At 30.5% G+C, this 27,385-nt stretch overlaps 3 protein-coding genes across 3 annotated transcripts; all 3 read left to right on the plus strand.

The window, feature by feature from the left end:
• Positions 1 to 2,660: 2,660 nt before the first annotated feature.
• Positions 2,661 to 5,938, plus strand: RPL15 (ribosomal protein L15). Its single transcript, XM_028078463.2, has 4 exons — positions 2,661 to 2,804; positions 2,881 to 3,208; positions 4,103 to 4,254; positions 5,421 to 5,938. Exons 1-4 carry the CDS (start codon positions 2,745 to 2,747, stop codon positions 5,637 to 5,639), a joined length of 759 nt encoding a protein of 252 aa, XP_027934264.1. The 5' UTR covers positions 2,661 to 2,744; the 3' UTR covers positions 5,640 to 5,938.
• A 4,037-nt stretch (positions 5,939 to 9,975) lies between these two features.
• On the plus strand, positions 9,976 to 11,852 carry LOC114192609 (uncharacterized). Its single transcript, XM_028082388.2, has 4 exons — positions 9,976 to 10,144; positions 10,629 to 10,825; positions 10,914 to 10,980; positions 11,117 to 11,852. Exons 2-4 carry the CDS (start codon positions 10,686 to 10,688, stop codon positions 11,432 to 11,434), a joined length of 525 nt encoding a protein of 174 aa, XP_027938189.1. The 5' UTR covers positions 9,976 to 10,144; positions 10,629 to 10,685; the 3' UTR covers positions 11,435 to 11,852.
• An 8,149-nt stretch (positions 11,853 to 20,001) lies between these two features.
• On the plus strand, positions 20,002 to 20,869 carry LOC114190339 (uncharacterized). Its single transcript, XM_028079180.2, has one exon. The coding sequence runs from the start codon at positions 20,173 to 20,175 to the stop codon at positions 20,620 to 20,622; it is 450 nt and encodes a 149-aa protein (XP_027934981.1). The 5' UTR covers positions 20,002 to 20,172; the 3' UTR covers positions 20,623 to 20,869.
• Positions 20,870 to 27,385: the final 6,516 nt, after the last annotated feature.

A 27,385-nucleotide genomic window follows, 5' to 3' on the forward strand; every position in this document is an offset into this window, starting at 1 on the left:
TCTATGGTCTAGACAGTGCTGGGATTAAATCGCAGTAATAATAAGGAGCCCGCACATACAAAATTAGACAAGCCCAAAAACTTCAGACCTTAATTGGATCAATGGCTTGGCTTATAAACAGATCAAGGTCCAGTAGTGAAAAATATGGGTCCAAATTATGTCATTGTAAAATTGACCGATAAATTCAGGACAGTTTCTTCCTAAACCCTATAAATCTGTTCTTGCAACATCATGAAATTTTATATTTTAAATTATATCATTCAAAATGTAAATTTTATATTTTAAAATATATAATTTTAAAAATTATGGATGTAAATTTTTTTATTGTAAAATGGACCGATAAATTCGGTAAAGTTTCTTCCTGAAAATAAATTTCTTCTCACACATTCAGAAAAATTTATACATAAAAATATATAATTTGAAATGTATTTTTTGTTTTTTATTTCAAAATATAAACTTTAGTGTACAGATTTTTGTATTTTAAAATGTCCAATCTAAAATTCAAAAAATATTCTAAATTTTTTATATTACTTCGATAAAATTGTATTTTAATTGTAACATTTTCATGAGTAAGTAATAAAATCACATTTCTAAATCCAATTTCATTAATCTATAACGATAAATCTTCTCTTTTGTGTCCACATTTCATAATATCAGTTCTATCCTTTACAATATAATTATTTATTAAATCTTTTAAAATTAACGGTTATTTTTACTTATTTTCTATAAAACTATTGATCTTTTTTTCTTTTTTTTTTATTCATCAACAATTAATTTATCTATTCATCTCAATTTATTTTATATTTAATAACAAATTTTCTTTCATTACTATTGGAGAGGTGTAGACTAAAAATATATAATATTTGTATATCACCATCCTTCAAAATATTGAGTTGGACACGTCTATATATTTTAAAATAATCAACAAATTTTTATATATTATTATAGATAAATATAAATTTATTTTATATATTAATTTAATATTAGACTATTATCACCTACTAATATATCATCATTCATATTTATAAAATGCGTATACATAAACACAATAGTGCCTGTGTGTACACAATAAATATTTATGAAAATAAAAGCGTGCTTAACTCAATTTGTTTACTTTCATAACCTTTTCAAAAATCAAACTAATTTCAATAAGTCTTAAAATTTATACTATTTTGACTAATATAGTTATTTGACACCTTTATTGTCATTTTTCTTCCATTAAAAAACCAACCTCAAATGAGTGAATTTTGAATGAACATTCCAAAGCTCGTTCATATAAAAAATTCTTTTATCATTATTTGTATTATATTATTGTATTATATCTTTTCCATCTACCTAAATACTAGCAAAATTCCTTAATAATACTATTTAAAAGTAGCATATTATTCCTTTCTTAGTCATCCCAAACAAAAAAAAAATTGAAATATAAACATATTATAATTTTTTTAATCTAGTGAATTCTTTAAATATCATAATTTCAGTTAATGTCTAACTTTTATTACACGTTACAATTGTTTTTTATAACATTTTAATTAATTATAACATTATAATCAGCCAGATAAAAGTGGATATTAGAGACAAGTGAAGAGAGATTGTGGAAGAATATTCTATAACTAAAATATGGATTTTAGAAAGGCTAATACAAAATAATAGAAAACATTATACATCAATATAATGGAAGGACTTATGTGATGTATGTAGAGAGTGAGAGGAAGGAAAATGTTTTCATCAAAACCTACAAAGAAAAGTAGGTCAAGATTTAGGATTAAGTTTTTAGAGGATACATGGATAGGATCATTTTATATAGCAAGTTTACTAGAGTATATGGAAACTCAATTACTAAAGATAAAACAATAAGAAAGTTTGATGAATGGACTACCAACGACTAGGAATAAAAAATAGAATGGAGAATGAATTGGTTCCAGTGAAAATTGGTTCAATTTGAGGAATTCACACAATTAATAAATCAAACATAAATACAAAGAAAATGAGATGACATCTAGATATAGAATGACAGGAACATAATTTTCTTTAGTTGTATAGGTTTCTTGTATTACTTGTTGTAGTGAATTTTGTTTAGGTTATTTGAGTAGTATAACAAAATATACAATGCTTGTGTATAAGAGTTAGAGTGACACAGTGACTCTATTTTATTTTTTATTAATTATTTGCTGATAAAAGAAAATATAGTTAGCTTTTTATTTTAAGAATAATGAAAAGTTATAAAGATTTATGCTATCAACTCTTTGTGGTACCAATTTAGTTTTCCTTTAAACCGAGGTACTACTTAGTTTTTAATTAATAGTGTTTATGAAAATTATTTAATCTTAATTAAAATTTAAATTTTTGATAAATTTATATATTTTTAGTTCAGTTTGAATTAAATTTTTGTGGTGTTAAATAATGTGATGAAAGTTAAATAATGTGGAGGAGTAAATAATCATATCGTCTCATTAGTGAAATTTTTACACTTAAATAATATATAAAATTTTTGGGTATTTAATAGATAAAAAATTAATAAAAATTCATTCTTAAATTTACCATGAATTTAAAACTTAATAAATTAAGCCAATTATTTATCAAATTTGTTGAATAATTTCTGTACAATAGTGTCACGTACAGTAAATGAATAAGTTGATATATTTTTTTCTAATAAAAGAATAATGGAAAAACTTATCCTATCCGTTATTTGAAGTTTCTTTGTGGAGTTATCGTGTCATCTATCTGAGTCTATCATCACAGCAATGGCCACTGCTCTTCTCATTCCACTTTCATGGTCACCGCAGCTGTCTACTCCTTTCAAGGTTTTTCATTTCCCTCCAAAAAAATAAGAATCTTCTTCTTCTTCTCTATTTCTTCTCAACCATTTGGGCATTGCAGGGAACAGTAAAAACCTTAGTCGCAAAACCATGTGTGAAGATTCAGCGAGCAAGACCCATCGTTTTCGCGCGTTACAAGTCTACCTCTGCCCCGGTGGCAACGCCCATGGTTGGCGTTCGGTTTCGGCTAGACAATTTGGGGCCCCAACCGGGTTCGAGGCCGAGGGCAAAGAGAAAGGGTAGAGGAATATCGGCTGGGCAAGGAGCAAGTTGTGGTTTTGGGATGAGGGGTCAGAAATCTCGATCTGGGCCTGGAGTTAGGAAGGGTTTCGAAGGTGGCCAGATGCCCCTTTATCGACGAATCCCCAAACTCAGAGGAATTGCAGGAGGTAATGCCACAATTAATTGGCGATTCTATCATTATCGGTAGTAAAATAAAAAGCATTACTTTCAAAACTGCAAGTTAGATGATTGTTGCAATCCCTTGATGCAGATGAGAAAATTGTGACTGAATTATACCTTAGTTTACTTTTACTTGTGTGTATTGTTGTGTGTTAGGCTCTAGTCCTGGTATTGTTGCCCATAAGTTTACTTTAATTCCATTACGATACCTTCATGACCAATCTCTTATTGCCCTTTTCTTATTTTTTTTCATTAAGTGACTTTTACAATTGAAGTCAAAAGTTGTAGTGTAAAGTGTTATATATTAGTGGGCAGTTTGGTTACAAATTGTTGCTACATCGTATTTGGTAAGTCGTCAAGCTGTTATCCACCCTAGAGACGGGGTATATATATTGTGGGACTTGACACGATGAATTTCTCTATTTGAAGAAGCACTCGGAGGAAACAAGAGCCCAAAATGGTGATTATTGTAGGAAGGGAATCGTTGCATTTTGGTTGCGATCAATCTCTAGCATCTTAGTTTCCTTTCCTCAGATGTTGTTATGTCACACTTCTTTACTAATTATGTCCCCTTTCATCTCAGATGTTGTATATTGAAAAATATTAGCAACATGCTCTTTTGAACACACTATTAGCTGAAATTTATTATAAGTCACAGTACTGTGTGCGTCTCACTTATTTAATTTATTTCATATATGATTATATAGTTTCCAATAAAGTTAACCAATAAAAAGTAGGCATTGTGTGGTTTTGCATTCTTGTGTATTTCTTCTTTTCTTTATATCCTCTCTTAACTTGTTTAGTCAATGCTTGTGCATTTATCTCTTTCGGAGCTATTCTTTTATGCCTTTTTTTTTTCTTTTCCTTTGTCCTATATTAAGGTATGCATGCTGGATTGCCCAAATATGTCCATGTAAATCTGAGAGACATAGAAGATGCTAAATTTAAGGAAGGGGAAGAGGTGTCTCTGGAGTCACTGAAGGCTAAAGGTGTGATTAAACCATCAGGAAGAGAAAGGAGACTTCCTTTGAAGGTACAATTTACTTCTTGATTTAATGACATCTAAATTTCTTCCTTAGCTGTTGTCTTAAATCATACTTCTTCATGATCATTTTCTGGATGTGTCGAGGTATTATGAATGATTAAATTTTAAAAGTAAATGAGGATGCTAGTTTCCTAGCAGTAACACCAGCTACCATGGAGATCAATTCTTTAGAGTCCCCTGCTTTGCTGTGAATGAAATTACTTTCTGTTAATCTTTAGATGTTCTTTCTTCTTAGTTTGTTATTTTATTTTATCTGCACCTTTTGGTATGTCTGAAATGCGTGTAAGATCAAACATATGATATATAGGTGGATGTGTCAGTGGTTTGAAGCTGTAAATTCTTTGTTCCGAGCACCAAATATTACGTATACTTATCTATTCGTATTGTGAATCTTCTATTAGACCATTTCTTTTATCCATCATGGATAAATTAGGTTATGGTCAGTGGGTTTGCTTTTCAGATTGTCAGTACTCCCTTTAAAAACATACCTATGATGATTTTTCAAGCAATAACTACTTTGCAGCCTACAGTTCAGGAGGCAAAAATATTCAGTCATTTATTTATGTCCTTTTTCCATATCTTTATGGTATTCCTTTTGTTTTTCGTACAATAAAAGGTGATAGTCTTTTCCATATCTTTATTCCAGAGGCCAAATGCTAGACTCATTCTTCTGATGTAAGTAATCTTTGTGGGATAAGCAATGAGATGTAAAGACATGCCCATCAGTGTACTAGAATCTTTAAATGATAATTCTTTTACCAAAAGAAAATGAATATTTGGGTAAACAAACTGCACTCTACATTGACATTTATTTCAACAAGCTTTTGAAATGGAAGGATACTGATTGAAATGATTCTTGAACATGAGAGGATACTTACTTATATTTAATGGTTGAAACTTTAGTTCGCTCTGGCAAATGTTGTATGCATCTGTTGATTAAATTTTACTGTATTCATTCTGTATAAATGCATTTCTGGTTTCCCAGACACGCAGGAAATCTTTGCAAAAAATTGGTTTCTGTACAACTATAAACCAGATAGTGTAGTATGTTTAAGCCAGCCTTTTAATTTTATTTACCCATCCAATGCATCATTCAAACTCCGAAGGCCTTAAAATTTGATCAAAACAAAATTTATTGTGCCTGTTGGTTTCAGATATTGGGTGAAGGAGAACTGAGCAAGAAATTGACGTTAAAAGCCCGTGCCTTTTCCACAGCAGCGAAGGAGAAACTTGAGAGTGCTGGATGTTCTCTCACCTTGCTTCCTGGCCGCAAGAAATGGGTTAAGCCATCAGTTGCTAAAAACCTTGCTCGCGCTGAAGAATACTTTGCCAAGAAGCGCGCTGCAGCTGCAACCGAAGCAGCCTCTGCTTGAACTTGAACCATTTCTGTGTCATCACATTTTAGAAATCTTCGAGAGAGTTGCAGATTGATTTCTTTAGGAACCACCTCACATATTTGTAGATGTTCAGAGTTCATTAAGCTGTTGTGTTACCTTAAGGCATTAATTCATTCTTCTTTCTGCATTTAAATGTTTTCTTGTTCTGGTTCCAAACGATGTTTATTGTTGTATACCTTGTAACATTTTGTTCAACCATCATCAGAAAATGTTTTGAAAAAAGAAAAAAAAAGCTTAAGAAAATGTAAATTCTGGTTTGCCATTTTTTGTGGAAATCTCTTGCGTGTTTAGTTTTGTTATGAGGTGATCATAAGAGTTGTAATTGGTAAAGACATTTTTCTAGTTTATTATTTCGGGTGGATATTGAAAGTTCTTGGCCCTGCAAATACTTCCATTTACAGTTATATCCAACCCAATACGTTACGGAGCAACTACTTCGTTGACCATGGCATTTGACAACAAAATGTCTTCCAAAACTAGATAACCTTCGACTTCCTCATCCCCTCTCCTGTTTCCACTTTCCTTTTCCTTTCTCTTGTGGCTTATACAAACAAAACCTTACAACTTGTGAAATATGGTTGTATACAATTAATGCTTTGTTTTGTTTGGATGGTGTGGAAAATAAATGGGAATGAAGAAAGAAAAAGCAAAAGGGTAGAATTTTTAATAATTATATGTTTAATGAAAAAGGAAACGAAGACAAGAATTTTTAATGTTTAAGATGACCTACAAAATTAATTTTACAAAAATCTTAATTAATTATGCTACATTTCAGACAAAAAATATTATATCTAAAAGCATATAATTAATCATGCTACAAAACTCATGGATTTATAAGAAATAATAGGTCAAGCTTTCAATATCACCCTACCTTTCCCATTCTTTCACAGGAGAAAGATAAACCTATGGTTCACAATCCTTTCATCACAAAGATCGTTAATAACCTCTCCAAATTCAAATCTTTCCTCTTGTATCCTTTCTTTTCCATCCTTTTTCTCCTACCCTATTATCTCAGAAAAGCAAAAGCTACGTCTCTTTCTTAAAACCTCTTCTCTTGGTTGTTTTACAGCTTTCATTGATTTTGCTTGTTAAACAAACAATGTAATCCTCTTATGATGGAGGACCCATTCATTTTTTTTTTCTTCTTTCATTATAGAAAATTGTAACAAAATTTAGCAATTTGATGTCAAATCATTGTTCGCTTACCCTATGTCGAGTGGATGTCAAGCACGTGAAAATAAAATATTATTGTTGACTCTAAGACACGCACTAGTTTTTTTTTTTTTTTTTTGACGAGCTTACTTACGTCAACAAAATGATTCTGTAATGCTAAGCATGGGCATCGTTTATAATGCTTCCCCATTAGTGTTGATTTTGGATCTATTCCTCTTAAAAGCCACTGCGAAAAGCAAAGGCAACACATGGTGGTTGTGTTGTGTGAACACCAACTTGATTTTGGGACCAACGCGTGCCAATCCTTTCAAACCGAAATTGTCCTTTTCACCAGATCGTAAGCCTAACTTGGACACCCTCACCTGCTTTTCATATAATTAATAAATTAATAAAGAATATGTTGATGACAGAAGGTAAATCACGTCAAAGGGACTTTTCTTTTTAAATTTTTAGTAAAAGAATCATATCAAATAAACTTTACCGATAATTAAGGTTTGAAATGAGAATAATTTGCAAAATCTGGACACAGTTAATAGAGAATATGATTGCACTTCTTTACCAGAATGGAGTATTGTGTTGTGTGTCCCACTGCTTTGGAAGCGTAGATGCAAGAAAAGATATGTCTTTCGGTTTGTCTACAATTATTTCACTTCTTCATCAATATGTCTTCGTCTTCTTCTTCTTTAATATTTGCAAGTTCTTTTTTTTATTCATTTTTTGGTGACATGTCATTTGCCCAAAAACTGAGATATCAGGATGAATTCGCTGACAAAATCGTAATCAAATTGCATCAAATACGTTCATCCATTAACTAGGATTTGCATTTTATGTAGATGGCACATGTTTTGGGGTCAGCTTGAGGGTCAAAATTCGAATGCCTAAAAGGTCACTGCGTCACCATATCTGCTTATCTTTATTCCATTTCTTTCCATCATCTTCGACTTATTTCGATATTTCTTTCTTCTTTCAATTTCTCACTGTTTTCTCATCATCTGTCCACCCCTAACATTCTTTCTGTTCTTTGACTTTTAGGTTTTCTTTTCTACAAACATGCCCTCCCCATCTTTGAAAACATTTCTATTATCAACAGAATTTAAAAGAATAAGATTCAAATTAAACTATCGTAAATAAACATTTAAAAAGAATGATACTTGACGGTAATTCATTGGTGTGTACTTTTTCTTTAAAATTGATGTGTAATAAATTAAGTATGGTTATATAAATTGACAGCTTTGTCAAAGGAATTTTAAGTGAAAAAATCTTCTAAGTGTATATAAATTTGTTAATAATAAATTTAATTTTCTGGATAAATTTGGTTTGATGTTATTATCAATGTTAATTATTAAACCAAATTAACTTGATATGAGTTTTTTTTAGCGGATCAGCAAATTTATGTTTTTCAATCTTATTTAAATTGTTTCAAGTGCTTATACATCCACTACAAGAATGAAATTAATGATCAATTTATTTATATTATGAATTATAGTTGCAAATATCTTCAAATTACTTGACTCTCTTTTTATATGAATCTCAATTAATAGCTTCAATTTTTATTTCGAATGCCATTTTTTAGATATCCTTTTATCTCGATCAAGTTTTTCTTAACGTCCTTCTATCTCGATCAAATTTCTCTCGATCTCCCTCTCGATCAAACTTTTCTTAATATATTAACAATATTTTTTCTTAATTATTGTCTTCAATCGTACTTGTCTCCAACATATCTCTTTTCACTCTTTTACTCCGTCGAACCTAACTTTTATATGCTAATTATCTTATTTATTTTCTTGATTTGATTTTGTTTTTCAATGTCTTTGATATCTATCAAATCATTAATAAAAAAATAATAATAAAAGATTACCGTATACAAAACGAAAACATAATAGACTTTTAGTAAAAGCAAAATGGTTGACCTTCCGGGTCAAGATTATCAAGGGAGATTGACATGGTGGAAATTATATCTTCGCTTGGTAGAAGTTTTCTAACGACAGCCCAATTAAATGATTAAAAATAAAATAATTAAATTGATATATACCAAACGAAAATGTAATAGCTATTACACCGACCTTAAAGAGCCAAATTAATGCAAAGATATATCAAGTGAGATTAACATGAAGGAACATGATCTCGGAAACTATTTTCTGTTCCAAATATTGGATTAGATGTTTGATCTCAAGATCTTCGCACATAGAAAATATTTAATATTTTAAGAAAACGGAATTTATCACTGCAATAATTTTGTCTTTGGATTTTGAAAAAGAAATATTTTCTGAAAATATAAAGTGAGATGGGTGTTTCTAGGCGATACTCTATGGTATTGGGTGTGCATCTGGTTACATCAGATGATAACGACTATTAGAAGCCATAGAAGAAAGACAGGACTAACAAAAATGTTAAAACAAATATATATGTATGATCATTGATCTTATAAAAAGAAACAATTACATGAAGGAAAGGTAGATGTGACATGGTTTCAGATAGGTAACGGGAAAGTAATTAAAATAAGTTATTTGAATACGTATGAAAAAGGAGGTTATAGGAAGTAAGAGTCAGAAAGGTTAAAAAGAAAATGAAAGCTGACAAAAGCATTTTAAAGAGAGAGAGAATAACTAGTTTTAATCCTGTAAGAAAGAAGAGAGAAAACAGAAATAAGTTTGAAAAACATCGTTAGAGAGAAAGGTTTATTTATTTATTTTGATTAATGTTGATTGATGTAGTCTTAATCCAGTGGTAAGAGAAAGATGAAAGTAAAAAAAAAAAAATAGTGAATGGTAGGAGCGGCCCCTTGAAAGTACGAATTTGCCGACCTTGGGTCCTAGAAGTGGAGAGGGTGCCACGTGTAGGGAGGAGGTTGAACGTTGTGCGTTGCACAAAGCTACACCATACAAGACTCATTCTCATTCCCAAGGGATGGCTTGATATTTAAGATATTTTCACATCATAGTATCGTATTTAATATTTTAACCTGATAAATTATTCATGATTCATGGATACCCATAAAAGTATGATTTTACTGTAGAAGAAAGAGAATGGGTTTGAGGGTGCCAAAATCGATGTGATTTATCGCGGGAGGCACCGCCCGCATGAATTAACCATACAATATTAAAATAAAAATCTCCCTTAAAATAAATTATATATATAAGATAAATATAAAGGAAGTGTGGTTGCAACCATACTTCAATCTTCTTCATCCCTCACCCTCACTTTTCTCTGTCTCCTTCTCTCACCAACTTCTTCTTTCAATTCAATTCCTCTCTTTTCTTCACAACCTCTGTACAGTTAGTTAATCAAACCCTCACCTCACCTCACAGGTACTGCTTCTACTATCACTACTTTCTTCGATCTCTCTGCTCCCAAACGTTAACCTTCTCTCCTTATTTTTTTCTTTCAATATCTGTAATTCCTGTCTTTCAAATTCAAATTTATTTTTAATTATCGTAAACCAGCACTTTCCTTTTCCAGATCTCGCTCGATTTTCAATTTGCATAAATAAATCACGCCGGTAATTGTATTGTTTTAGTTAGATCTGTAGGTGAGGTGTATAGCTATGGTAGGAGCTAGGTGATTGAGATTTCAGAAACTCAACGCGTGATTATAATTTACTTTTGTTGTTGAGTTTTTCAATTTTTTACTAGATCTCAACCTTCAGTTGTTGGAATAGTTACATGTGCTTGTAGGATCCGTTTAATATATTACCGAATTTGGTTTGACAGGCTTGATTTGTTTATTGCTTTCGGCTTTTGAGTTTTCGTTCGATGTCTGTTCTAATTATTTTGTCCTTTTCTACGTCTATAGGTGTGGAGCAGGTTTTAGTTGTTGATTAAATACATAGATAGAAATCGGAGGAGGAAGATGAAGCAGTTTGCCATCCAAAACGCGGTCGTTCCATCTCACGATGAGATTAGCGTGGTTTGCCCCAAGCCCCGCCGCCTCGGCCTCTTCAACTTTCCCGTCAACGATCACCCTGCTAGAAACTTCCGATGGCATCTCAGGTATAACTGCTTTCCGTTCTTCTCCTTATTCTATTTCCAAATATTATTTCTATTATTAATAAACTTTGCATACTTTGTTTCTGTGCAGTTGCCAGGTCGAGCCATGTGATTCAAACTCCTCTGGTTCAAATCCTCTGGACAACATACTCACCAAGGTAGATATTGTTCTTTAATGTTTTTTTATTTTATTTTTCTCTTCTGTTGTGAGTCGTGTGGTTTAGGTTAATTTGTTGATTAGTGATGAAGGTTGTGCTCAGATTTAATTGATTTTGTTTGTTGATGGTTTTCCAGGATGGTGATTTTGATGTAGAGCACTCGTGGCCAGTGGCAGCCTCCTCGCCACCATTTTTCTGCGGGTCGCCGCCTAGCAGAACAACTAACCCTTTGATTCAGGATGCTCGATTTGGGGATGAGACTTTTTCTCCGCTCTCACCGCAGTCGTGGGTGGTGGTTCCGACTGCATCAGGTCTCCCACCATCTCCCTCTTCCTCAGCAAGGAAGGGAGGCTGTGTTCGAGCTAATTTTGGTAACAATCCTGCCGTGAGAATTGAGGGATTTGATTGCCTTGATAGGGATAGGCGAAATTGCAGCATCCCTGCCCTGGCATAGATCCTCTCCTCACACCACACAAGTTTTAATATTAGATTCAGTTCAAAACATAACCGAGTCTTCATACAACACGCACGGACAAAAGTAAATTTTTGGATCTTCGAGTCTAGAGGAAGAGATCAAATTTTATCTTGATTGTAAATATGTTCTGTTGATGAATATGTAAATGTCAACCGGATCTGTCATGTGTAAAAAGTATTATCATCTTGTATCCAAATAATAATAGAGGACTGATTTGGAATTGCAGGTGTGATTAGATACCATTCTCCTTTTTTTGTAAGTAGAAGTCTTTACGAGGATGGTGAACTTCATTTTGATTTTCTTTCATGGGTCTTCAAATTGTAACTACTAGCAGCTTAAGATCGAAAATTTGTACAAAATGGTTTATATGAGAATGTTAAGATGTTTTTGTAATGAAGTTGACTGTGTGCTAACAATGATGTTGTTCAATTCAAATTATACCTCTCTGACTTTGCTTATGCTCTACGCCATGCATTAAAGAGTGTGGAAGAATTAAAGAAAAATAGAATTGGCTTTGTCAAAGTAAAAAAGGGTTTTGTGCCGGTCACATTTGTCTAATGTGCTATTTTGTGTTGTCGCGATCTCAAAACTGTTGGAATCTATTGTCCTTGTTCTCAACGCAATGGTTTCTTTGTTTGATTGAAAGCAGGGTGTGGAGCTGTGTATTAATTAGGTGCAGTGATTAATATGCATATGGAAAGATGACCAATAAAACAGGGTTCTCTGGTATCATTTTTTTTTATTCTCTCAATTATATTTTTAATAATGTATAAATGAAAATTTATTTTAATGGTTGAGATCCTGTGCTTGACACTGCATGATCCTATTTAATACTCATAAGAATTTATGTTTTTAATATATTTAGTTATCCTCTTATTCCTTTTAATTTTTGTGCTTGTTCATTAATGTATTAAATTAACAAAAAATAGTATATAGTCTTGTAAAATTGTATGGAGAAAATTCTTATGTCTTCTAACACCTTTTTTTTGAAGCAGGACGGGAAACATTTTATTTTAATTAAAGTGCAAGTAATAATTGGATATTGCTAATTTTATACGGTGCAGATATTAATTTTATTTTAAAGGAATAAACTTGTTTCAATTTTAGGAAGATGAGTATACAGTTATGTTTGGATCAATGGATTAATCTAAATTAATACCCAGCAGTTATGAATGAAAGTTTCCGTTCAAAGTTGAACACTGTTTCTATCAGTTGTCAAATGCTATCAACCACCGTTTACAAAATAAATACAAACTTCTTCATCCCAAGTCCAGGCTAGTTTTAATACAATGCATCATAACCAGCTAATTTTTAACCATCCTAACTTAAAGTTGAAGTTATTAGTTATTACCTGAGTGTGTGAATCCATTTATAAATATTTTAATATAGAATTTTTGCGAGACAATATTCTATTTTTGAATTTCGTCAATACGGTAAACACATATGAAAATGATATTAACGTATGAATGTTTTATAAATAACCAAACTAACATTGGAAACAATTTATTCCATTGCCACTCCTTTAGGCTGCAGTTTGGAGATCGTTAATACACAGCTTGCAGAAAAAATATAGAAAAAAGTGTGATTTTGTTAAGAATTTTGGTCAAACTATCAATGAATTATAATTTCATCTCCCAAAATATCACAAATAAAAAGATGACTCATTTTTATATGTTTCTTTTGATCATGGTAAATTAGGGTTAGCGTGTAGTTTGACCATTTGTACAAGACGCAAATGTTGTATCCAAGATAAATCAAAAGAAATTTCAACTATTTTAATTTACATGTTGATCATAAATTTATACTGAGACTTCTAAAGAAGAACTTCTACAAAATTCAGCATAACTATTACATTATTACAGTTTTCATAATCATTATTATCAATTTTGTTTAACAGTGATTGTTTTTTCAAGTGAGTAACAAATCCTATGGACATTTATCACCTTCCTTTGTTCAAAGTCATGAAAAATGAAACGTTATTAATTAAATTTAATAAGTGATGATACGAGATATATGAGAAATTGTATTATAGTCAAATTCACTGACAATAATTTATGATTGTGGTTAAATAAGTCATTAAGTTATTATTAAAAGTATTATTATTAATTATTATTGTTGTTATTATAAATGTCGGTTAATCTTAAATAATAATTTTTGAAATTAAAACAGTATATCTAAAATTTATAATTTATAATTTGTATTTTATACTGATTACATTTTAAATAAATTTTTTTAATTTTATTTTTTTATTCATTGAATATTTTTATATCTAAAAATATTTTATTGTATCAAGTTTTAAATAATTAATGTTAAATTCTTCACCTTTAACTTTTTCAAATGTAAGAAAGTATCTTTAATTAAACAATTAGATCAACCAAATCATAATTAAATTAATTATAAAAAAACACATAAAATACATTATCTTTTTTCTATATTAATAAAAAGTAATATACAACAACTCATGAAAAGAAATATTAGTTATTAAATTAATATTTCATTATCAAATAATATAAAAGAAGGATTTTTTTTCTTAAAAATAAAATAATAATAATAATAAAATAATGAATTTGTGTTATTTTTTTCTCTTAAAAATGTAAAAAAAGTTAAAATATATAAAAAAACTCAAAAGATAATTAAAAAAATAAAATAAAATAAGTATATTAATATACATTTTTATTTTATATTTTATTATTTATTAACATTAAATATTATATTTATTAAAAGAAATAAAAATACATATAATTTAATTTTTATGAATTTTTAATATATTATATATAATTTAAAATTTAAAAAAACTTTAAAACCTTTTAATACATAAAATTAAAAAATTAAAAAAAAAAGTTTGGGGCCCATGCTCCCTTCTGTCCTTGAAAAGGTCCACAGGCTATCATAAATAAAATTATCGAATCAAATTTCTTTGTTTGAATATCGTAGCGTTGTTCTCTTTTGTGTTTTTAAAACATATTATTTATGGTATGTCAAATTTTTTTTAATATGTTTTAAAACATTAAATTATAAATCTAACAACAACAAAAATTAGTACAACATTCAATTTTGAAATTATGGACATGTTTTTAGGAAAATGATATTTTAACTCGTTTTTTTTACCCACTTTTAACCTATTGTTTTAATTACTATTAGATTATCTTTTCTTTTATTATTTTTAGTGATGATCTAATGGTGATTGAAATTGTGAGTTAAAAGTGGATAAAAAAAATGAGTTAAAGTATCATTGTCTATGTTTTTACCCTGTTAATAATGGTAGCGGTGATTCATGAGCATACAGTACAAAATTCATTTCCATTATTATTATTATTATTATTATTATTATTATTATTATTATTGTTATTATTATTTTCTGTGAAATAATATGTCATTCTTAAAATTTGTCCAAAATTATTAGTGTATAAAAAGATGTTATTAAGTATCATAAATAGAAAAATTAATAATATATAGGAAACAAATAAATTATTATGGAAATCTATCACGGTAATAAATTATCTTAAAAAGTTAGAATCTAAAAAAATTCAGAATAATTATAAAAATATTCTAGTAATGAAGCAAGATTAATATTTCAACCATCTCATACCTTATTAAGAAAGTTTATTCTAAATTAGCTCAATTTCATTTTACTGACAATCTTGCAGTCCCAAAACATTTTTAAGAATCATCATTTTTCTTGTTATTAATAATTTTTAAATTCATAATTCTTGGTTTGGATTTCATAAAACTGGTAAATAAAAGAGGTAGCCTTGCTGGAACTAAACATACTCGCACATTCACGTGTATATATCATCACGTTTGTGGCTAGCTAGTGTAGTGTGATTTAGTTACACTAGATGTTATGTTAACAGAGACAATATTTAACCAAAATTTATTTCATTTTGTTAAACCAATTTTTTTATGTAATAAAGAATTGAAAGTAATTTTGTTAGATTGACAAAGATGGTTATCTAATCAGACAAACGCTAAACAATGGAAGTAACTATCGCCCAATTTATGCTTTCCGCTATCTTTGGGAGTGCCGGTTGACTTCAGTTCATTTTATTCCCTAAAATAAAATTTAGGAAAACAATTTTAATCAATTAATATGACCTTTATCCGTTATTTCAATAGAGGGAAACTTTTTACGTTATTTTTTTTTTAATATGTTTTTATTTCTTTAACTGAGCTTTCATGGTCAATGAATTTGAGATCTCAAATTCAAATTCTTCATTAAATTGAGACAGATATGAATTTCATGATACTTGTCTTTGTTGAAAGTCCCACGTAGAGAAATTACAAAATTATTCAATTCTCATAAGTTGCGATTCATTTCAACCACAAAATTTGGTAATTACAAAACTATAACCTTCATAAATTGTTTTTAACAAGTGATGATTGGGTAAAATTTCTTAAATAAGATGATACTGTTGGCCCACTCTGAATTCATAATGGGCCAAACCAGATAAGGCTTTGACGAAGAGAAGCCCACAATCTGACAACGGTTGTTCGGTCCAACAGAGATTCATTATTAGCGTCCCTTTCTGTCTGTCATAACTCTGGCCCACTTACTGTTTCATGAATTCATGCCTCTGAGTAACAGAGAGCACTATGATCTGTCAGGGCATCAATGTTGTCATCACACATACCATGTATGATTACAACTTTGTACTATATTCTCACTCTTCAAAACCATTGAGACATTTCCATTTATGGTGTTTCACTTGTATCATGGTGCCACCATGGTATAATAATGCCAGTGCATAGTCATAAAACAAAAATGCTACCATTTGTTCAGTATCATCATTAGTGGTCGCTCTGTTCCATTTAACTCTCATAATTTGCAATCCATAAAGGACAGTCATAAAGAATGTTAGGTACTTATTAAAAGGAAATAGGGTAATAAACTTTTTTAGTTAGGTAATATTTAGTTTTCAAATAATTGAAAATGTTTAATGATTTGTTAGAACTGTTATAGATATTAATGTACGATATTTTTAAACAATTTTGTTACAATATTTATAAGAATACCCTTACGTCTCTAAATTAGTGATAGATTTTGACGCGACATAAAAAAAAAAACACGATTTTTGGTAAGTAATTTGAGATATACCAAATGATTTTTAGGTATGTGAATAACAATAAACAAATATACTGCCCAGTCTAAATAGAGTACCAAATTCAAAAATACAAGAAACAAAATATGAAGGATTTTTTCTAAATTTTTTAACATAGAAATATACGTTGTAATTAGTTAAAATTGATCAAATATATAAATATATGTATGACTTTTCCGCGCACAAATAAATTTGATTGAATTTGTTTCTATTAATTATTGTTAAACAGTAAGCGGAAAGGGGACAGAGAAGATAGTTAGAATGAAAAGGAAATAATTGAGTGTAGGAAATGCAAACAATGTCCAAAATCTATGGAATTGCTTCCTTCGATTCAACCATCTTACAGCTGTACATAATACTTTAACATCGATGTACATATGAGCTTACTGTGCATGCATGTCGCGCGCCATCATCGTTGAAAAATATTCATTATACCTCGGAGATTAGTTCAAAGTTTAGAATATATCCCACGTGTAGCATAGGATTTTTTCTTTTAGGAATTTATAATTAAAAAGCATATATTTTGTCGTGATTGGTTTACTTTTTTACAACTTAATCTTTTCACACAACAGTACTTTTTTTTTCTGAAGTTTTCGCAAAATCATTACTGTGAAGAAATGTCAGAATCTAACTTTTAAAATAAATGAAAATGTTAAAAAAATTATTTAAATATTTTTATCAACCAATGGGGTTTTGGTCATTCTTATATATAAAAAATTGCTATAAAAAATGTATCCTGCATAAAACGTTTGTATAAACCAAAAAATACTTGCTTTTTTGAAATCGTTAGTTTAAATTAGTTAGCGAGGGGAAAGGAAGAGAGACCAAAGACGAGAAAAAGGTAGATAGTTAAAAACAAATTACGAAAGATTATATTTTTGTTCTTAGTTTTTAACATAGTAACAACAAATGAGTTAACAAAAAGTAAAATTATTAAAAATAATTTAAACAATTGAAAGGTTAATTTCCACTTCACTTTTTTAACAAAAAAACCATTTTTGATTTGACCTATTTCTCAGTGTTATTTATTTATGGATTAAATACGTTTTTTTTCTCGTTGAAATTTTATACTAATTTGGTCATTTTATCTTTATAAGTGTGTGAATTTAGTTATTTTTAATTGTTAAATTTATTTAACATTTTAAATATGTTTTATTATAATATTTGAGTTAACATTGAAGCGAAAATGTGTCAAACGGTGTAAATAATTCAAATATTATTATGAAATACACTTAAAACGTCAGATAAATTTAACAAAATTTGGTTAAAATGACTAAATTTACACACCTTTAAAATAAATGATTAAATTAGTCAAAATTTTTGTAGATAGAATAATTTTAAATTTCACTTAAATTTGAGGGACAAAAACATATTTAACCTTTTATTTATTAATTAATCTTTAATTAATCTGGTCTGAAAAATATGGAGGGAGAGGGGAAGGTGAGAATCCATTAGGTGAATGAAGGAAGATTTGTGCATGGTTGACCCACTGGGAAGTGAGAGAACTTAAATATAGTAGTTGATGATGGTAGTAGTAGTAGTAGTTATCGGAATGAAAATAATGAAGAGTTGTAGGATATTAAATATAGTAACAGAAAGAGTGAAAAAGAGTTGAGTTTTAGATGGATTTGATGGCGTCCATCTACTTTCCAGCTGCTTTAGGAGAGATGACATAAGAAAGTTGGTGAGATTATTTTGGAAAATGGCCCACACTTCAATTTGGCCTTTATGCCGACAGTGGAGGAAACAGAGCATGCATGCAACAGTTGAAGCTGTAGGACTAGGCATGCCCTTCTTGCACTGCTACCTATGCCACACTTCTTCTTCCTCACTTATTCAAATACTATTCATTTCTTTCTCACAATTTTCAATTCCATGCAAACCTTTCTCGCTCACTCTGCATTAATCACAGATACTCACGCACCACTGCCTGCATCAGACAAAACTCTTTCTTTTTTTCAGACAATCATGCATCCCTTGTCTGTTTCACTGTTTTGTTTTCCCCTCTTCAAAACTACCACAACAGTCACTGTTATAGCCACATCTTTTCAGATTTTCCTTCACTTTTATATAGGATCAAATATTATCTTGTTTTCTTTTAATTTCTCTTATTTTCTTTGTCATAATGTAATACAAATTTGCAGTCTTCTAAGTGTATATTATCTCACCACTTCTTGTATATAACTCTGTTACCATGTTGGTTGACTAGATATTTTTGTCCGAGATTTACTTATCGTGAATTCTTGATAAAAATAACAGTTGTGAAAATCATAAAAACACTTTAAAGATTAAATATGGATTATTTTCAATTCAGGAAAATAGTGATAACAATAGAAAAAGTGGGAGATCCTTGTTTAGACGTTTAAAACTTAAAAACAAATTATTGACGGTGATTTATTACCTTTTTTTTTTCAGGTTTTAATAAATATTATCCTAAATGATATATTTATTGGAGAATAAAATTATTTTATAATTAATATAATTGTATTTGTTTTTAATGTGTGTGAAAAAATATTAAGCTGCACTTATTACGAGACAGAGAAAATACACCGTTTTGGACTTTAATATCTTAACGTCTTCTATAATAAGTTAGTAATCCTACTAATTAAGTAGAGTAAATTGACGTATTAGTAGTAAGTTTCTTTAAAACGTTAATAAAATTAACTGAATTCCTGATTTTATTTGTGTTACTTACTTGATTGCTTATATTACAGAACAAGTTTTTTTTTATCAAAGATAAGAGTATTCTTTAATTAAGTTTTCAATTTTAAATACTTAAAGTCATACTTTAAACGTTGAAGTATCCTGATAGTTGTTTAAGTTTTTTTACTAAAATTAATGCAATTATACAAGTTTATCTCTTTGAATTTTTAATATATATTTTTGTGCTATTATATTTTCTTTTCCAGTTATTTATAATTTTTTTTTATAATTATAATAACGGTGATGGTTTTTGAAACTTGAAACTTCCATCCCAACAAGATTTACCTTCCCGAGAAAAAAAAAATTGACAGCACTCCTTCGATTTCTTGCAAGTTTTAACAAAGTATCTTTAGAAAAGGGGAAAGAGAACAATTTAATGAGAGAGAGAGAGAGAGGCAAGTTGCAACAACTTGCAACAGCGTCATGTGGATGCATGATTCCAACACGATTCATTAGGCAAACAGTGGTAACCGTAAAAAAATAAGAGATAGAATAGAACCGCTAGTTGATTAAAAAAGAAATAGGGACCTCATTTTCACCGAAAAATTCATTGCACTAGGCCTACCTATGAAAACAAATGGACCAGATCAAGAGTTTGACTTGCTTCTAACTTACTTACGGCACTTGGTACTTGACCCCTACGTTGTCTAAAAGGTGGGATTTTTTTTGTCGTTATGTTCCAAAATTAGAGCAAAAGGATGGTGCCGGTAACCCAAATGAATATGCATTTTATGACCCTGAAAAAATCCATGCTACTGCTCACATCACATCACACCACCACAACTTGATTACAAAATTGTCCACACTCTAGATTTCCATACCTGCTGCCACCGAATGTAATCCCCCCTCTATAAATACCATCTATTTCATTTCGCTTTTCCATCGCTTGACTCTTGTAATTTCTCTACCACCAACATGAAGAGGCAGAGAGGTGTGGCTGTGAACGCTGTTGTTATGCCCACGAACAATCCTCCCAATGTTGAAGATGTGACGGCAATGGGGAAGAAGAAAGTGAAGAAAGAGGGTGAGCAGAAGGTGGGGAAGAGTGTGGTGGAGGACGAGGAGAGAAAGGAAAGTTCTAGAGACATGGTGGGTGGGTTCTTGCAGCAGCAACAGGGAGCAAGAGACGGTGGCATGATGGGTTGGAATTGGGAGGAGAATAATCAGAATATCCCTTGGTTGAGAGGTGTGGTTGATGAGCAAATGTCATGGGGTTCCACCTGGGTCCCTGCTTGGGACATGGACTTCTTGGGGGGTGATGCTTTCACTGACCTCTACAATGATGTTGTTTGGGATGATGATATCTGGAATCTCAACAATCAAATTCCAATTCCCCTCGATACCAAGAGGTTTGATTGGGGGTAGAGATTGTAGTAAACAACACTGTTTCTCAAGCCTCATCGTCTTTTATGTTTCTCTTAGTTAGGGATGGAATTTCAGTGCTTTCTTTCAATTATATATGTTCAATTCTCTCCCTATAATGCTAATTTGGCTGATCGAGGTTCGTCACCGCCTACTGTAAATTTGTCTATTTGAGTTTGTAAATATTCTTATTCGCAAAATCTTGTAACTGGGTGACGATTTCAAGATGGAAATGAAAAAGTTCCCCAAATCTGGTATGAATAGTGAAAAACGTTCACCGGATGTGAAATATCGGAAAGTATGTCAAAATGTTTGAGAAGAATATTTGGTATTCCATTTACAAAAAGTTGGCGTGTATGTGGGATAATAGAAAGTTAGGAAAAGCAATAAAATTTGGAAACCGGTTCCTCATCACACGAAGAATGTGGAAATGGGAAACCCCGGCATTTGTACTAGAGAAAACATGGGTAGAAGAAGATTGTTTATTTTTGGTTCCGATTGTTGTGTGTGACATCTCAACAAGACTAATGTCCTATTGCTCTCTCTGTCTCGGTGTTAATGTCACTATTCGGTGGTCAATTTGGTAAGAGCAGCAATGTTCTTTGTTGTAAAGGTGCATGCGTCCAAATCCTATGCTGGCTCTTGAAAGAGCATAATACTGTAACGAAGAATATCTAGGTCTAGCACTAAACGAATCTCTAGGCCTGTCAAATCCTGGAAATGCTACTGGGTGGAGTCAGACAAGATGACCCTTGTTTTAGACGTGTAGGGGAGAAACTTAGCTTGGAGACCTTATTCCTTATCTTTAAGAATCTTATCTTTAACACACCATCTCATGATTTTATTACGCTAAAAACTAAAGAATAAGGCTTAAAGTGTACTTCTGATTTTTTAAGTATTGTTGACGGAAGACCAGGAAGGAAATTTGTCGAAGTTGGAACAATCCCAATTACTGGTTTATTTATTGAGTTTTGCTAATTTTGTGGGATGAGCCAAAATTGTGTGTCAGTTTGTCATTTCTATGTTCCACATATTTCCACGGCAGGAAAAAAAAAAGTCATTTCCTACCCAACCAGTTAATTTTAATTCCCAAATTCGTCATTCATTCATCCATCAATAACATAATAGGCATGCTAGTGATCACGAATCTAACTTTTCAGAAATAGCCTTTTCTTAAGTGGAAACCAATGAATGAAACAAACATCAAGAAGAGAGCTAATGGATTCCACCAAAATGTAAGAACTAATGGAACAAAAACATGCGTGTACAACTAAAGAAACATTTGAAAACATCGACAAAAAATCAGCGTACTCTGTCTAGTTTTCTGTAATTTCACATGTGTATATACATATCAAATCACTAACCAAGCTATTCAATTTCTTTAGCTAATGGATGGTAAAGGGAGTGGGGACAGAGGTTGAAGGTAAAGAAAAACTCTAAAAATTCTACTTACCAATTGCGACCACACGTGACAAAGGTGGCAAAATAAACAAGTTTTAGAATTAAATATAGAATAAAAATTTCAAGCTCCTCGATATTCTGGTAATGGTTCAGGACTTCAGTGTGGTGTGTACGAAATTGTCAACGTTTAGTTCAGTGCCCTGTTTCTTTGGGCAGTCTAGGGTGAATGTGAAACATCTTACAATTGATTTCATATTCTGATAGCATTTATACATTATTGTAATGTAACTGATAATTTGACATAGAAGGTGCAAAAGCAGTTATATTGAAAATGTTCTTCGGATGAAATGATGGAAGGAGCATTGGTTTTGCAAGCTGCTGCTCATCGCATAATGTTTGTTGTTATAGCAAAGGTTCCTAACTGAGGCACTGAAAGGAATTTGTAGCCTTATCATCAAGCACTACTGGTAGTTCCATGTGGGAAGGGTCATTGTCTTATCTAATGTGTTGGATGGGAACATGAATGCGACTATATTGTTGGTTTATTCTGGTGTGTTCTCACTTCTTGAGCCTTCATTCTCAGATGCCGAGGATTGGTCGGAAGCCTCGTATCAATTATGAAACAAGTCACCACTCACGAGACAATGATTGGATGAACCACCCTTCTGTTTATAACACGTCGTGGGAAAATGATAGGTACAAGAATACAATAACCAACCAACAGTTTGATGGGTTATTTTTTCTTTTTTTTGCCTCCAAATCTTTACACCATATCTGGCAAAAGCCAACCGAACACTTCAAACACAAGCTAAATTCAAGGCCACAATTATTTGTCGGCAGAGATAAATAGCCATGCAAGTAGACCAACTTCTTAGGAACTATTCACTCACGCCGTTTTAATAACTAGGCAAGTAGTTGGATGCGTAAGCTCCACGAAACTTAAATATATGGACTTCGTTAACACACGTTCCAAAAGGTGTGCACTTTGTGAATCTGAAATTTCAAATGGCATAACTACATCTAGAATCTAAGATTAACACGGATCGCCCATTATGCTGTTATTACTGGTGGACTTAATCAGAACATCGTGCATGACACTTAACAATTATACTATCCAACATACTTTTCTTAAGATTTTTGTTTTTTTCAATGAAAACAAGGTTGCTGTTAGTTATTAAAGAAAATCTGCTATATGAGTAAGTAACAAAGTTTTAGTCATTGATTACCTTAACACTCTATTCATACTCCTACCGTTAGATTTATAGAGGGGTAATACCGGTTTTAACCATCGACTCTGATATCATTTCTTAGGTTTATAGAGGAGGTATCTCTGGAGAAATACAACACTTCAATCACATAATGCATTGACATCACTCTCAATCCAAAACTTTAAAGTAATTGATTTATGGATCTTTATTCTTATATAATGTTTTACTTTCTCATTTCTAATAAATGTGGAACTTAGACTCACACTTAGATTCCTAACACCTACTTTGATAACAACTTCCGGATCTTTCTTCTTGTCTGATCGTGAAAACAAAATTGTTCTTCCTTAGATTTCTAGATTTTAAAAATCGCAATGGTATTCTCTTACTCTTTCTTTTTCCCCGAGTGGAAATAAACAAATAGTGGTCTAATACATATTCCTTGATTAATAGTCCTGCAATAGCAACAACTTGTACTTCTGTTGTTGATAATATGAACTCAAAATATTTCAGATTCTAGTTTTGAATAGTATTTCCGTGTACTTGTCAATATCTTCAATTGGACCTGCGCAATCACTATCAGAAAATCCATCAAATATTTCTTGCAATGCCTTAGAAAATCTCAGACAAATATTTTAGTACATCTTTAAAATTCTCCTCATTAGCACAATTTCGGTTTCAATATAAGGATTCTTTATATCAAAATTCTTTTCATTTCAGAAATACGTGTCCTGTAATACACTTGAAGATGCATCCAATCAAACTTCAATAGAGTGACTCAACAACCTTCTTTGAGCCACCATTCTTGATTAGCTATTCTCTTTTATTCATATTGGGTGAGTATAAAATTTATCAACTCGTATAAATTTTAATTTTAACACAAGTTTATATGTAATTTTTTTTTTCGAAAAAATCTCAACTAATATTTTTAATTTTTTTTAAATAATAAACAACTTTCTCGTGTAAATAAATATTAATTTTAACATAATATTTGTAGTGTAAAAAAATATTTTGTAAAAGGGACAACTAAATTTTTTTCTTGGACCCCTTCCACTAATCGATCCTGTTGAAGACAAGTGACAGAGGACAATTTTCATGCGTTTCTTTTAATAATTTGTTAAAAAAAAAGTGGTAATTAATTTATGCGTAAGTTTGGAACCTAATATAAATATGTAAAATTATTATGAGTTTTTTTATATAATAAATGGAGTTAATGGATTTCTTATACAATCAATTATTTCTTTACTAATATTATGATCTACTTTTTAAAAGATGAGAAGTGAAAACAGTTTTTTTTTTAACTATATTAAATTAGAAGTTAATACGTCAAATTTAAATGTATTTATTTACAGTTACAGTTGATAATTTACCTTATAAAAATTACGACTGATCTCATCAAATTTCGAACGTGGTTAATAAAGCAATATCAAGCGATACACTATGTTCACTGGCTGAATGCGTTATATGTTTCAAAGTAAGGGTTGAAATTATATAAACACTGTTGGACCTACAAAATTTCAAAGGCTTTCCAAACACTATTTTTTTCTTCTTCTTTCTAAAATGTTTGTAGTTCCAAATTGTGGGCCTTACTTGTGGGTGCTTAAAAGTTTTAGTCAGTATAAATTGGATGGGCTTTTGCAGGCTTTATAACGGGCCAGAACAAATCCACGTTGTAAATGGACGGGCGGGGGTTTAGTTCATCCGTTTATTGCATTAATAAATAAAAAAATTATTTATTTTTAAATATGTTATCCTTTCTGATTAATTAAATTTTATTTCATCTTTTCATAATGTTAAAAATGTCATTTGCTTCGTTGTCATCCACAAAACAAAGTATATTGTAAACATATCATAAATTACTGCTTAACTTGTCTAACCTTCCTACAAGAAAAATCATTAATGATAATATTAAGCTAAGTGAACAAATATTATAATTTCTTAAAGATTTTAAAGCAACGAAGAATCTTTTAGTGTTCAATTTTTAAAAAAAGGAGACATTTTTTGTCTTTTAATTAAAAAAAAAAAACTGTTTTCCTTTATGTTGAAAATAGTGAATGATACTGTATTGATTTAGAAAAATTAGGTGTATAAAAGTATAAAAAGATGTAAATTTATATTTAGTATTTTTTATCAGCAGAATATATATTTATAGTAAAGCACTTTGGGATGCTCCAATCCATATACATAACATTTGTGCAAAATTTAATACTAAAGTCTCATATTACAAAACTCACATTGTAAATAGATGAGACTATAATTATCCTTATAAAAGAAAATCCTTATATATAATTTGTATACAATTTTTAAGTAGTTAATTAAATAATTAAATGATAAAAAATCAATTTAGTGTATTTTATCTTTTCATTACTTTTACTTTTATTAATTAACTTTTTAGTCTTTATTATTTACAAAAATGTTTCATATTGAATTAGTAATAACAATCTATATCGTTCTAAAAATTAGAATTTAAACAATCTAATTTTATAAAACTAACTTGAAAAATAATATTTACATCTCTTTACATATTATAAATTAAATATACGAAAGAAATGGCATAGAAAGTAAAAAGATGTAATGAAAGTGGTGTAATTCAGTTAGTTTGTGAATTTAAATAACTACACACAATTATCATTTAAGTTTAAAAAATAAGTGTAATTTAGTTTGTTTGTGAAATCACGTTTTGTTGTTCGGTTAAAAGTCTTATCGCTTATACAATACTCGAATTACCAAGAAACATTAAAACCTACAAGAATTTACAAAAGTTGTAAGGTAAATTTTTTTTACCTTAACATTTATCTGCATACACAATGTTAAATGTGTTAGCTTTAAATGTATTATCTTTTGTCACTACCCAATTAAATGCATAGTGTTTTTATCTTCCATCTTCGTTTCTCTTTTTCCCTGAAATTATCCAAACCAAATACAGTGCATATAAGCTTATAGAAATCAACATTGCTTTTCACAATGATACCCTTTTTTTTCTTTTTGTAGCTTTCAGCTGTATATTTTCATTGCTCGTGCGGGCAGCAATAAAGGGTGATATTCAGAAAAGTTCCTTACAATTTTGGCAATATCCCAGAATATGATGTGTTTATGACTGTAAAATTTGGCCTCTTGTAGCAGTAAATACAACTATAATGCGTACAATTATTAAACTAATAATTAAGAAGATAAGGTAAGGTTTTGTAATGAAATAGTGTTACCGGAGATGAAAGATATCATTTTTGTAGAGCAACCATCAACAGAAGATGTTTTGTGAGTTCATAATTTCCATAAAATGATGGAGAATAGAAAGAAGGTAAGTTCCAAGGAGAAAAAGGCAAAAACGTACGTAGAAGAAACTAAAAAAACATGAACTTTACATTCATGATTACTTTCTGGCTGAAATTGCAGAGCAGCGTTTAGATTTCATATATCTTTACTTGATCCTACTGAGATATGTAATGGTTAGGGTAATAATTTGGTTAATTAAGCATAAAAAGAAAGTAAATAAAAAGTGATGGTTAGGGTTTGTACGTATGTGTCAGTTAAATAGTGTTGTTGCTGTGCAGACAAGAGACACTGAAAGTCAAGATGGTGTGCTTAGTCTAATCACATTCTCAATCGGAAGTGACGCATCCTATTTCTCCTGCTCCACCTGCACCTTCTGTTCTTCTTCTCTTTATCATTTCAATTCACTCACCAGTTTTGGCCACACCTCACTTATAACTCAAGTTTTTTTTCCCATTATAAATATTTATATACATTTATTGATTTTAAATGTAAACAATGTAACATAAGAATGATGTAGTAGAGTAATAATAATGAACACTCCATTAATACAGCAATGAAGTGAGTGATTGGTGAGAGAGAGAGAGAGAAGAACATGAACATATATTTGATTATCGAAGCCTGAGCACTGGTGCAGTGATAAATTGTGGGTCCCTTCTTTGGCTGTGTACAATTGCTTCTTCTATGATTACTATGATTACCGAGTGTTGTACTGTAGCTATGGCTTTATTTATTTATTTATTTATCTATTTATATATTTTTTTTACTAAAAGCAACGATCTTATATGCTTGTGTGGTGGTGCATCTCTCTCGACGTCTGCCAAATCTTAATACAGAAATCGATCCCTATCTAGAATCTACCACATGTAAGAAATATCAAGTGATCATTT

The sequence above is a fragment of the Vigna unguiculata genome, chromosome 7 (genome assembly GCF_037176805.1).
Source record: "Vigna unguiculata cultivar grain cowpea cultivar isolate G323 ecotype 2 chromosome 7, ASM3717680v1, whole genome shotgun sequence".
In the NCBI taxonomy this organism is placed as follows: domain Eukaryota; kingdom Viridiplantae; phylum Streptophyta; class Magnoliopsida; order Fabales; family Fabaceae; genus Vigna; species Vigna unguiculata.

What these genes read in the sequence shown, in the direction of transcription:
- RPL15 (XM_028078463.2), top strand. Translation starts at nt 2,745, where the DNA reads ATGGCCACTGCTCTTCTCATTCCACTTTCATGGTCACCGCAGCTGTCT. An exon ending in AGCTGTCTACTCCTTTCAAG is followed by an intron (nt 2,805 to 2,880) that starts GTTTTTCATTTC and finishes TGGGCATTGCAG; the next exon opens with GGAACAGTAAAAACCTTAGT. An exon ending in ACTCAGAGGAATTGCAGGAG is followed by an intron (nt 3,209 to 4,102) that starts GTAATGCCACAA and finishes TCCTATATTAAG; the next exon opens with GTATGCATGCTGGATTGCCC.
- LOC114192609 (XM_028082388.2), top strand. Translation starts at nt 10,686, where the DNA reads ATGAAGCAGTTTGCCATCCAAAACGCGGTCGTTCCATCTCACGATGAG. An exon ending in AACTTCCGATGGCATCTCAG is followed by an intron (nt 10,826 to 10,913) that starts GTATAACTGCTT and finishes GTTTCTGTGCAG; the next exon opens with TTGCCAGGTCGAGCCATGTG. An exon ending in TGGACAACATACTCACCAAG is followed by an intron (nt 10,981 to 11,116) that starts GTAGATATTGTT and finishes ATGGTTTTCCAG; the next exon opens with GATGGTGATTTTGATGTAGA.
- LOC114190339 (XM_028079180.2), top strand. Translation starts at nt 20,173, where the DNA reads ATGAAGAGGCAGAGAGGTGTGGCTGTGAACGCTGTTGTTATGCCCACG.